The sequence below is a fragment of the Aquarana catesbeiana genome, linkage group LG05 (genome assembly GCF_042186555.1).
Source record: "Aquarana catesbeiana isolate 2022-GZ linkage group LG05, ASM4218655v1, whole genome shotgun sequence".
NCBI lineage: Eukaryota > Metazoa > Chordata > Amphibia > Anura > Ranidae > Aquarana > Aquarana catesbeiana.
Window position 1 is genome coordinate 193296025 of NC_133328.1, and position 13587 is coordinate 193309611.

At 42.4% G+C, this 13587-nt stretch overlaps 1 protein-coding gene across 1 annotated transcript; it reads right to left on the reverse strand.

Moving 5' to 3' along the window:
• Positions 1 to 747: 747 nt before the first annotated feature.
• SEC61G (SEC61 translocon subunit gamma) lies at positions 748 to 11885 on the reverse strand. Its single transcript, XM_073630454.1, has 4 exons — positions 11746 to 11885; positions 7611 to 7709; positions 3406 to 3508; positions 748 to 886 (listed from the first exon to the last, which is right to left on the reverse strand). Exons 2-4 carry the CDS (start codon positions 7702 to 7704, stop codon positions 877 to 879), a joined length of 207 nt encoding a protein of 68 aa, XP_073486555.1. The 5' UTR covers positions 7705 to 7709; positions 11746 to 11885; the 3' UTR covers positions 748 to 876.
• Positions 11886 to 13587: the final 1702 nt, after the last annotated feature.

Consider the following 13587-nt stretch of genomic DNA (forward strand, 5'->3'; position numbering starts at 1 on the left):
AATGAATGACAATATAAAAGTGACCTAAAGGTTTCACCCTAAAGTACTGTATAACCAAATATCTGATATAGCAGAACATTGATAAACAGATCAATAGGGCATCACACAACTATGACAGAATGTTGGGATTCAGTGGTACTGTTCTTTATACATATGTATGCAGTCAGTATCCTCATTTCTGCTACTAATGGTCCATCTTCGTTAAGCACTACTCTCACACTTAAGACCCCTTTACATTAATGTACTATGTTAACACATTACTGCAAAGCACTATTATATTTGAACAGCACCACAAACACTACCAAAAAAAAAAAAAAAGTAAAAACAAAAGCTGGGAGATATGCACAAGGCTTACCGACGCTCCAGCTGCGGCTAACACACGGTGCTCATGGATCCCTCAATAGAGACCTCCCAGCTGTGCTTCTTTGACACTGCACGTGGAAGCTCCTACCTGCTATAGCACTCTGTAAGTGCTCCAACATTGTTCACGCAAGTTTTTAGTGTTGTTTTATACCTATATACTGAATAAATTCCTATTCTGTTAAAAGGAGAGAGGGAAAGGCCATGCCAATCCTTTAGAGTTATACATGTACAATGGAATAAATGCAAACCCTTGCCCAAGTGTTTGCTACTGTATGGTCTCATGTTATTACAGCATGCACAATTTTTACAAAACATCTTCACTAGCCCAAACCAACTTTTAATATATGGCACACATAATTAAAAGAAGAATATAAAAAAAAAAAAAAATTTTTACAGGTTTTATTACATGAATGAAGCCAAATAAAAAATATACATAAGAACAAAAAATACTAGAACTTGTTCATTAACACAACGGTGAAGTTTAAATCCTTGAGGTTGCCTGAGCCGGGAAGTCTAGCTGCCACTGAAAATTAAGAGAAAAAGAAAAAAGTATTAAAGCAATTTCACACAAAGCAAACAATACAAAGAACAGGATACTTTCTTATACAAGTACAGCAGCCACATACCAGGAATATGAATTGCTGGGGTAACACTTTAAATAAAATTTTAGTTAGCGTGTTCAATACTTTTTCCTTGCATCATTCCTCTTTGTTACACATAACTTAATTTCTGAACATATTCATACAGTATGTCACAAAAGTGAGTACATCCCTAAGTGAAAATGTCCAAATTGGGCACAATTAGCCATTTTCCCTCCCCGGTGTCATGTTACGCAGTCTCAGGTGTTAAATCTCTCTCAGAATTGTTGCTCTATATAAAGATGGCCTAGGCTATAAGAAGATTGCCAAGAACCTGAAACTGAGCTGCAGCACAGTGGTCAAGACCATACAGCGGTTTACAAGGACAGGTTCCATGGTCGACCAAAAAGTTGAGTGCACATGCTCAGCGTCCTATCCAGAGGTTGTCTTTGGGAAACAGACATATGAGTGCTGCCAGCATTGCTGCAGGGGTTGGTGGGGTCAGCCTGTCAGTGTTCAGACTTTACGCTGCACACTGCATCAAATTGGTCTGCATGGATGTCTTCCCAGGAGGAAGCCTCTTCTAAAGATGATGCACAAGAAAGCCCACAAACAGTTTGCTGAAGACAAGCAGACTGAGGACATGGATTACTGGAACCATGTCCTGTGGTCTGATGAGACCAAGATATAAATGTATTTGGTTCAGATGGTGTCAAGTGTGTGCGTGGCAGCAACCAGGTGAGGAGTACAAAGACAAGTGTGTCTTGCCTACAGTCAAGCATGGTGGTGGTAGTGTCATGGTCTGGGGCTGCATGAGGTCTGCCAGCACTGGGGAGCTACAGTTTGAGGGAACCATGAATGCCCACATGTAGTGTGACATACTAAAGCAGCGCATGATCCCCTCCCTTCAGAGACTGGGCAGCATTCCAACATAACTGCCCCCAAACACCTCCAAGACAACCACTGCCTTGCTAAAGAAGCTGAGGGTAAAGGTGATGGACTGGCCAACCATGTCTCCAGACCTAAACCCTATTGAGCATCAGTGTTAATTTCGTAGACTAAAACATTTTAGTTGACTAAATGATTATTATTTTAGTCTACTAAAATACGACCAAGACTAAAATGGGACTAAAATGCCATTTTAGTCAAAAGATTAAAAACTAAATTGAAATTTGACTTCAAAATTGACACTGGTCCATAGTGCATGTTCATACCTCAATACCATAATAAATAACATATTAGATTTTTCACTCCAGCAGTATATAATGAGTTTGGAAATTGTAGAGAAATGTTAACTAATGCATTACAATTTAATTACACCCATTAGAAGATTTTAGTCGACTAAAACGTAGGACATTTTAGTCGACTAAAATGTACAGATTTAGTCGACTAAAACAATTGCAGAAGACTAAAACTAAAATGCCATTTTAGTCCTAAGACTAAAACTAAATCGAAATTTGCTGCCAAAATTAACTGTTGAGCATCTTCAAAGGGAAGGTGGAGGAACATGAGCTCTCTAACATCCACCAGCTCTGTGATGTCATGGAGGAGTGGAAGAGGACTCCAGTGGCAACCTATGAAGCTCTGGTGAACTCCATGCCCAAGAGGATTAAGGCAGTGCTGGAAAATAATGGTGGCCACAAAAAATATTGACACTTTGGGGCCAATTTGGACATTTTCACTTAGAGTTGTACTCTAAGTGTAGCAAAGTCATTTTTTTTTGCAGTGTTGTCACATGCAAAGGTATAATAAAATATTTACAAAAATGTGAGGGGTATACTCACTTTTGTGAGATACTGTATGTATGAATTTTTACCGACATGTGGTGAAAATTTCATGTCAATAGCACCTTTAGAAATTGATTTACCTAGAAAAATGGTGACATGTTGAATACTTATTTAACCCGCTGTATATACCATAGTTTGTAGTCATTAGAACTTTCACACAAACCAATATACACTTATTAAAAAAAAAATAAAAAGTAAAAAAAACGACATGTAGCAGAATACAATTTTGACCTAAATGTATGAAGAAATCCTTCTTTGTGGAATAGGTTTTATAGCAGAAAGTAAAAAAATTATCTTCAAAATTTGGGGTCTTTCCATTTATAGAATAAAAATAATAAACCCAGTAGTGATCAAACCCCACCAAAAGAAATTTCCATTTAAAAAAAAAAAAAATATACACAAATGTCATTTGGGTACAGAGTTACATGGCCGTGCAATTACCAGTTAATGTAGCATAGTGCTAAATAGAAAAAAAAAAAAAAAAAAAACCTGGTCACGAAGGGGGTACAACCTTCCAGAACTGAAGTGGTTAAATGAACAGCTTTCCATCCAGGCTCAGATCATACAGTTACACATTTCCATTATTACAGACCAGGACATATACAGAATGTGTTGGCGATCATTTTGTTTGTGGCAGAAAATTCCAATCCTAATAAAATTATTTGATTTACACTTACACTATAATATTATTGATGGGGATGTGAATTAGTTTTACAAAGAATCCAATAAATCCCATAATTGCAAAACCAATTGCAGTTGCCATTGCGATCTTCTGGAATTCTGCAAATAAAATTAAACATGATTAGCCACATCATATATGATTAGCACCTTTGTCCAATTTTCCTTTAGATTTACCAAAGCAAATCTGGACTGAGTCCTTCCTAAGGTACTTTTTAAACGTGGATGTTCAGCCTAAAACTAAAATATGTAAATCTAAAGACTAACCTATATAGCCCTATAAAGCAAAAATTGCTATACATACGTTTTCTAAAGCCGATCTCGTATCCAGTGACATATGCTGAGTGCAGGAGACAGTCGACAAATGGCTGGGAATTTACATCACCCATAGAGTTACTGTGGCTTCCGTTGTCCGTTGCCTCTTCTGCATACTCCTACACACTGAAGCCCCGATGATAGCTCAGTGTGGGACCGAAGCAGCTTCAGAAAAAAGGTATGCATTTTTGCTTCAGAGGGCTAGTTAGGTTAGTCTTAGAGATTGTGGATGCAAGTAGATAGAGATTTTAGTTTTAGTCTGAACTTCCACTTTAATTCCTATTTTTTCCTCCCTCTCTCCTTCCCGTGTGTGGGGAAAAGATTGGCTAAATCAGAGATAATGTGGTATGACAACAGTACTGGAGTCTTAGGGCCCCCCCCTTGTGAAAAAAAAAAAAAATTAGAAAATAAGACACCCCACTAAACTACTAGTGTGCATGGACACGTAGGATAACACCATTTAGCTTTTAGGAACTTAAAAACCACTAGACTGCATGGAGCCTAATACTACATGAAACTATGTACCATTGTCTGACCAGAAATAAGAAATAAAAAATGACTTAAAGGCTCAACCTAAGCAAATTAAATTCGCAGATCAAGGTACAAAATTAAGAAGCACCTGCTTGTGGTTAGCCAAATGCTCACAAATCAGAAAAATTCTCTGATTAGGATCTGTGGTGAGTTCCTCTGAATTGGTTTAGCATATAAGAAAAAAAAAAAACAGGAATTAAGGAAACAATTCCAAAAAGCAATTCTCCAGAGAGAAAGAGGCAATTTATCAAAAAAAAAAAAAAATATAAAAGTTTAATTATGCAAATACATTTAACACTAATCAAAAACAAACAATACCACCAACAATTCATTAAAATTTGACAACGTTGTCTGCATACTCAGATGGCCACCATACACACACACGTTGATAACTTTAAGTAATGAAAATCACAATTGTTTCCTGGGGGAGAAGTAGTAATATTCCTCCAGGAAACACAAGTACTGGTAAATAGTCAAACTGGAGCAAAGGCAAAGATCCGAACGTGTGTAGCCACAATATTGCATGCAAGTAGGTGCTAGTAAATGCAGTAAGTCGGTTGAAATTGCATAGACAGATTGTGATTGACTTTGAGCATAGGACCGGGGCCAGTCACTGAGTTGCAGTGTGGATGGATAGTGTACATGAAGGAAGGGTCTATTTATGAGCTAAAGTTGCACGGCAGTTTGTGCAGTCTAAAGAACATCTATGCTGGCGGGTAGGTATGTGTCTAGAGTGCAGGCGAGTATGTATGTATGTATATACAAACCTCCCGGTCGGGAGGTGTAAAACAGGAGACCTCACCGCTTTCCTGACAGCCCCCACAGCCTCTGCACCGGTGAGCAAGCTGATTCTGCGTTTCCTAACTGCCGTGAGCTCTAAGGCTGGCTTCCGTCTATTTCCACGGTTCATTCCATTGAGTGCAAGCAGGAATATTGATGTCCCTCAGAGAGCAACAAGGCAGCCACAGCCGTCCTTAGATTCTGGGGCTTTCCAGTTGCACTCACGGAAAACTGATGGCATCGGCGCCTGGTTACCCAGGTGTCCGCATAACTAATTAACAATGATACATCAGCGAGTCAGGCTGGGAGTGCAGGGATCCCAATAGACCCACAGAGGGAAAGGAAAACGAAGTCAAGTAAATAAAAATAGAAATAAAAAATAAACAAACAATGAAGGAAATAAGAAAAAAATAATAAAGAATACAATAAAAAGGAAAATAGAAACAAAAATTAAATGAGACTGAAAAGAAGACATAGACAACCATTGCTTAATAACCAGGCTACTACGGTGTAAGAAATACAGAAAGATTGCACTCATGATTTAACCCCCTCGGTTGCATGCTGTTTAAATTGTATATCCATATTTTCTCCTTTTGACATAAAATCCTATCAAAATCACCCCTTCTAAAAGGTGTTAATTCAACCTGTAGATACCCTTAAAGAGGAGTCCAGTGGGGTCACCATCATGAAATTTGATGAAGTGCAGTGCCAAGGGGCATTCATCGTCCTTGTTAACAATGCTTTGGACGTGTTCACTGACTCTGATTTTGACGTCGTAATTCTTGTTCACCGATGCAGAGGCTGTGGGGGCTGTCGGGAAAGAGGTGAGGTCCCCAGTTTTACACCTCCCGACCGGGAGATTTGTACATACATACATACATACATACTCACCTGCACCCTAGACACATACCTACCCGCCAGCAAAGGTGTTCTTTAGCCTGCACAAACTGCCGTGCAACTTTGGCTCAAGAACAGACACTTCCTTCATGTACACCATCCATCCACACTGCAACTCTCTGTGACTGGCCCCGGTCCTATGCTCAAAGTCAATCACGGTCTATGCAATTTCAACCGACTTACTGCATTTACTAGCAACTACTTGCATGCAATATTGTGGCTACACACGTTTAGAGCTTTGCCTTTGCTCTTGTTTGACTATTTACCAGTACTTGCGTTTCCTGGAGGAATATTACTTCTCCCCCAGGAAACAATTGTGATTTTAATTACTTAAAGTTATCAACGGGGGGTGTATGGATGTGTGTGGTGGCCATCTGAGTATGCAGACAACGTTGTCTAATTTTAATGAATTGTTGATGGTATTGTTTATTTTTGATTAGTGTTAAATGTATTTGCATAATTAAACTTTATATATTTTTTGCTAAATTGCCTGTTTCTCTGAAGAATTGCTTTTTGGAATGGTTTCCTTAATTCCTGTTTTTTCTTATATGTACCATTGTCTGGTGTCTAATCACAGCATAAACAGGATTTACCAGTTAGCAGTCCTCTCCTCACGCTGACAGCAAGTGGCAATTCACACAGGCGACATCTACACTGATAATTGGGGCACTGATTATCAGTGTCCTAATGATCAGTGCAGCCAACAGTGCAGTGAAGGAGAAAAAACAAGTTATATAGTTACTAAGTTTTATTACAGAAACTAAGAAAAACCTTTCAAAATTTTCAGTTTATTTTATTTTGTTTGTTCAGCAAAAATGTAAAACCCAGTGGTAAGTAAACACCACCAAAAGAAAGCACAGTCTCAAAAAAATGAAAAAAAAAAAAAAATTATATTGAATAAAAAGCTCCTAGAAGTTGACAAAAGCCTTATGAGCGTTTTTATCAAGCATTTTTGAGCTGGTATGCATGGAGCCCAAGACTCGTGCTGTCGTTAAACCAAGTTATCTCTGATACAAACAGAACTGAAGTGGAAGTTCAGCCTAAAACTAAGGATTGCATGACCACGCAATAGCCATTCAAAGTGCGACAGCACTGAAAGCTGATCTGGGCAGAACGGGGGTGAAAGTGCCCAGTAGGCAAGTGGTTAACGAGGACCTCCAGGCTGCCCCCCAGAAAAACTAAGTCAGCAACCACAAATACTGTAGTTGCTGGCTTAATAGAAGGACACTTGCCTGCCCCTGGAACCAATGATGTCCTCATCCAAACCGATTCTTCAACTGGCTTCTGGTGCAGGCATCTCTAGTAAGGGAAACAGAAAATGAAGCCTTGCGGCATCACAGCCTGTTTCCTACTGCCCATGCGTGAGTTGCACTGTGTCTTGTGAATGGAAATACAAAGAAATGTCAGCAGCCATCTTTTCCCGCTATGACCACACAGAAGATCCCATCAGAGTAAAATCTTTACTTTGAGTTCTACTTTACTGTATCACTAATCTAAATTTTTTCAAATCTTCCCCTTTCCACATAAGCAACCCCCAAGCTACAGCTTATTTTCTAGGGTGTGTCACACTAACAAAACCCTAGACATGAGGTCTGTAGTATTAGTCAAATCCCCCCTCTGTAAAAAAAAAAAAAAAAGAAGAAAAAAAAAACAAAAAAAAAAAAAAAACACAATTTTTCACCTTTTCTGTCTGGTTTAGTACACCTCTTGACAAGTCTGATAGAATCTTTCACAAATTGGCGGCTGGGCTCAACAAACTGCATTACCTGATCCATGGTGTCTAAAAAGAAAAAAAAAAAGTTGAAGTACAATAAACAATATAGCAAAAAATATGCAGTATAAAAATGATATGCCTGGAAATGTCATTCTACTGTAAAAAGAACAGGTAACTGGCTGGGCTATTAATGAACAGGAATAGTTGAGCTGTGTTTTTACAAACCCCTACTGCATGGAGAGGGAATGCACACATATCGTGGCCACAATGCTTTGGAGCACAAATTATCCCCCAACACTTTCAGCGGGCAGTACTGCCAAAGAACAAGACAAGCTGAAACTGAGCCAAAAGCTGGGCTCCTGGTTATGGCACTGTATTCTCCATTCAAAAAGCCCATTCGCCTGCCAGAAAAAAAAAAAAAAAAAAAAAAAAAAAGGCATTTGGGAGGTGGCTGCATCACCTCCCGAATGCCCATTAGCTGGACCTGCACTGCTCTCTGAAAGTGATCTACTGCAGATCGCTTTTCCAAGACCGCTGGAGATGTAAACAAATCCTATCAGCAGATGCAGTTTTTTTTTTTATAAATGCAATATGCATGCATGAAACATTTATGTTTTGGGCCTAGTTGCCTAGACTGTGGTTACCACTCAACTCCTGCTGTGCAGCCAGGAGAGAACACAGGCTATCAGCAGAGCAAGGGGTGGGAGGAGATGAAGATCTGCACAGAGGAGTCTTTTCATAACAAGCAGGTAATCACCCGCTTCTTAAAGTGGTTGTATACCTTTTTTTTTAACTTTTACCTACAGGTAAGCCTATAATAAGGCTTACCTGTAGGTAAAAAAAAAATATCTTCTAAACCTGTACGGTTTAGGAGATATTCCCCTCGCAATGAGCGGCGCATGCGCACAGGGGATTCTCGGCTGACAGCCCGGCAAACTCCGGAGCTTGCCGGACAGAAGTCTCCTGCGCTTATGCGCGGGAGTGACGACATCGCGGCTCTGGCCACTCACAGCGCCGGAGCCGTGATACCCGGAAGACACGCCGAGGGGAAATGTCAGCTCCCTCGGCGTGGACAGGGTGAGATGCCGGCGCCTCGTTCTAAGGTAAGTATTTAATGAGCTAGTATGCGGTGCATACTAGCTCATTATGCCTTTTCCCTTGCAGGTGTAGGAGAAAAAAAAAAAAAAAAAAGCCAGCGGGTATACAACCGCTTTAACATGAGTTGGGCAGCTCCAACCCGCTTTCCAGACCTGCAGCTCCTCCCACCCCCATTCTGCTGATAGGATAACATCGTTGGTGGGGCAAGAACACACAGGCTGATAACTGTCTTTGCCTTACCAATATGTAGGACTGTGCACGTGGAAGCAGAGATTAACAGGGGTCTCTGATGTTAGACAGGAAAGGGGAGGTTCAGGACTGCAAGGGGCACTGTGATGGAGGAAGCTGTAATTGCTAGGGGCACAGTGGTATTAAGGGAACTTAACAGAAAGCCCAAAATCAAGGTGATCCTAAGGGCATAGTTGACATCATTGCAATGCAGTTCAGCACAGAAAAAACAAACAGAAGTATTGCATGCTGCATTTTTCTGCACTGCAAATGCAGGGAGCGCACTTCAAACGTCACACACTTTGCCCCTTTAAAGCGGAGATCCACCCCAAAAGAAAAAAAAAAAAAAGTAAAAAAACAGCAGTTACACATACTGCAGCTGCTGGCTTTTAATAATAGGACACTTACCGTACCTGTCCTGGAGTCCAGCGATGATGGCACCGCAGCTGATGTTTCCTTTAGCTGTCGAGTGCTGCCATTGTGGGTATGGGTACCCGGCAGTGTAGCCTTTCTGCTGCATGCCGGGAACCCTACTGCACATGCGTGAGGCCCTACTGGCCCGGCGACAGGGGAGGAAAAGGGAGCCCCAGCCATGACGTCAATAGCCGTGGTTGAGGCTCCCAGAAGTGGGAAAGAATACCTGTCAAAGACAGGTATCCTGCCCCCTCCCCCCCGAAAAGGTGCCAATTATGGCACCGGAGGGGGGGGGGGGGGGGAATCAGATGACAGGAAGTTGCACTTTTGGGTGGAACTCCGCTTTAAGTCAAGCCCAAAGTGTGTAGAAAAATGTACCGAAAACACATTCAAGAGTGCTTCAAATCAATGTAAACATGCAATCAAAAATGCAGTTATGTGCAGTTTGTGGTGTGAATGGGCCCTTAGTGCAGTAGAGCTGCACGATTCTGGCTAAAATGAGAATCATGATTTTTTTGCTTAGAAGATAGATCACGATTCTCGCGGCGTAAAATCATCTTTCACATTAAAACGAAAAAAAAAAAAAAAAAAAGTGGGCTAACTTTACGGTTTCAGGGTTTTTTTTATTCATTGAAGTGTATTTTTTCCCCAAAAAATTGCGTTTAAAAGACCGCTGGGCAAATACAGTGTGACATAAAACATTGCAGCAATTAACATTTTATTCCCTAGGGTCTCTGCTAAAATATATATAATGTTTGGGGTTCCAAGTAATTTTCTAGGAAAAAAAAAATACTGATTTTAACAAAGAGGAGGTCCACCTTCAAAAAAAAAAAAAAAAAAAAAAAAAAAATTAAAAGCCAGCAGCTACAAATACTGCAGCTGCTGACTTTTAATAAATGGACACTTACCTGTCCAGGGTGCCCACGATGTCGGCAGCAGATGATGAGCAATCGCTCGGTTCTCGGCTGCCCCCGCCACCATCCTCGGTCAGGGAATCAGGAAGTGAAGCGTTGCGGCATCTGCGGCTAGCTATTCCCGGAGTACAGATACCTGTATCATACAGGTATCTGCACCCCCTCCCCCCTAAAAGGTGCCAATTGTGGCACCGGAGGTGGGGGGATCCGATGAGCGGAAGTTCCACTTTAGGGTGGAGCTCCGCTTTAAGAAACAAGTGTCAGAAAAAGATTTAGATTTTAAGTGGTTAAACTTCCTGCATTTACACGTTGTTTAAAAACTTGGCAGACTGCCTGGATTTTTTTTTTTTTTTTTTTTCCACACAGAAGTTTTATCCCTTTGATCCAAGAAGGAAGAGTTAGTTACAATGTTTCATGAAAAACTTGGCAGACTGCTGGATGTTTTCTTTTTGACAGCTGAGTGAGCCGATAAGTCTCTCCACTTGTTATATGAAAGAATCGGCAAACTCAGCAATAGAGATCATCGGGGGGTTGAATCGAGATCAAGATTTTTTTAACGATTAATTGTGCAGCTCTACGGTGCAGTCCTCTTTATATCACAGTGCCCCTTTACAGTGCAGTCTGCGTTACAATAATTTAATGGGGACCGCACTGCTGAGGGGAGCTGAGCACACTGTAGCACAGCTGTGGACCGACTCTGTATATACCCCCCCCCTCCTGATTCCTGGAAAAATAAGCTGCCACTAAACTGAAACTGGTCCCTAGTACCAAAAAGAAGGTTAGAGACTGCCACTTTACACCCTAGCAAGCTGCACACAATGTACGGAACACATCAAATGCATGAGAAAAAAAAAAAAAAAAAAACACCCCACAGATTACAGACATCCCTCCACCTTTACATTCTCCTAGACATACATTTATAGGTTCACATACATCTCGTACACTTAGGAAGGGTTCACACAGGATATCACAGCCCCAGAGACCCAATGTTTCACACAGATGGAGAAAGCACACTAAATCTTTATTTTCCAAAAAGAATCCATTACATGTCCACTAATTAATGGTCCTGCAATCTATTTCTATCAGTGTACATTAGTTGTGATGATGTACAGTACACTGCTCTATGCACACTACACATCCCATAGTCCATCTTGGGAAGAGAGTGTCTACATATCTGCATACAGGGGACATGGAGAATGAATGTAGTCACATCACAGCGGGAAGGAAGGGATTTGGAGGAGGCTGAGAGAAATATATGATATAGGAATACACATATAGAGAACTTTTCTTAAACCCAAGTTTAGAGTCACTTTGACGTCTAACTGCAGCCTATTATTCACAGGAAACACACGGAGGTACTACGGAGAGCTGGCACTGACTCCCTGTAAAGAATAATCCCGGTTCACTGTGTCCTCATTCCATACCCCCCGAGTCCCATCTATACTTACCGTGTGTATGATGTAGCTGCTCAGACACTGTTCTCTCACCGGCCTCTGATCACTAGGACACGTAGCACTGCTCACACGCCGACTTCTATATCACACACGTCACCGGATGTCTGCCCCGCCTGCTCCTATCACATAACACTTCGTCTACGTGCACCAGCCCACAGGAAATACTAAGGTGGACGCTCTATCCCTGCTCTCTGGATCCCTATGGTTTAGTGGGCGGAGAGTTGGCGCTGGATCGTATACGCTGAGCTGGCGCTTTTTTTCCTTTTTCGTGAAACTTTATTGTTCCTGTTAAGGCCTTGAGTTTTCACAGAAAAAGCTCCGAGTAATCAAGTAAAGGCAATGAGCGAAAGAGACACATAAACCAGATACTTACCTCTATAAAAAATTGTATGATTTAACGACTAAAACTGTTATACTGCATTAAACCTTTCATTCATCATAAAAACGACTGCATTTGTCATTGTGAAAAGCCAGTATAAAAGTCATGGTGGGAAAAGGAGACGCTAAGGGGTTTAACCACTTGACCTCCAGAAGGTTTAATCCCATTCATGACTGGGCCATGTTTTTGCTATTCAACACTGCGCTAATTTACTCTCTGACCATGCTATAGCAGACATCCCAAGTCTCCCACATTCTGCCTGTGGCTCCCTGACACCCGCAAGTGCCACGCAATATCCCAGCTGCAGGGCCGATCCTGGGCAGGTGCACTGTGCCCGGGCACTGAAGCTTAAGTGGAGCCCCCCCTCCTCCTCGTGTGTGGCACACAGCAGTAATCTCCTGCTGTGTCATTGAGCTGGGGTTCTGAATTGTTTGGTGACACTGTAAGAAAGTCCTGCCTCCTAGACCGGCTTCTGTGATAGATGGTACACTGATCCAATGAGAGATTGACTTTCTTACAGTGGCCACCCTGGCGGACAATTCAAATCCAAGCTCAGCAGGAGATCGTGAGCCAGGTACTGATATGCTGCATTTGGTGGGCACTGCATGATTGGTGGGTTGCATTTGTTGGTGGGCACTGCACTGGAGGGCTGCATTTGGTGGGCACTCCACCGATAGGCTGCATTTGGTGGGTACGGCACTGGTGGGCCGCATTTGGTGGGCACTGCACTGGTAGGCTGCAATTGATGGGCACTGGTAGGCTGCATTTGGTGTCCACTGATAAGGCTGCATTTGGTGGGCACTGATAAGGCTGCATTTGGTGGGCACTGATAAGCTGCATTTGGTGGGCACTGATGGGGATGCATTTGATATGCACTAATGAGATGGGCACTGTCAGTCCCCCCTCTGTCAGCCCCCCTCTCTCTCACCCCCCTCTCTCTCTATCATCCCCCTTTCTCTGTCAGTTCCCCCACTCTCTCAGACCCTCTCTCTGAGTCCCCCTCTCCCTCAGCCACCCTCTCTGTCAGCCCCCCCTCTCTCTCTCTCTCAACCACCCTCTCTCAGCCTCCCCCCCTCTCTCTCTCTCAACCACCCTCTCTCAGCCTCCCCCTCTCTCTCTCTCTCAACCACCCTCTCTCAGCCTCCCTCTCTCTCTCAACCACCCTCTCTCAGCCTCCCTCTCTCTCTCTCTCTCTCTGTCTCTCTGTCTCTCTCTCTCTCTCAACCACCCTCTCTCAGCCTCCCCCCCTCTCTCTCTCAACCACCCTCTCTCAGCCTCCCCCTCTCTCTCTCTCTCTCTCTCTCTCTCTCTCTCTCTCTCTCTCTCTCTCTCTCAACCACCCTCTCTCAGGCTCCCCCTCTCTCTCTCAACCACCTTCTCTCTCAACCACCCTCTGTCTGCCTCCCTCTCTCTCAGCCTCCCTCTCTGTCAGCCCCCCTCTCTCTCAACCACCCTCT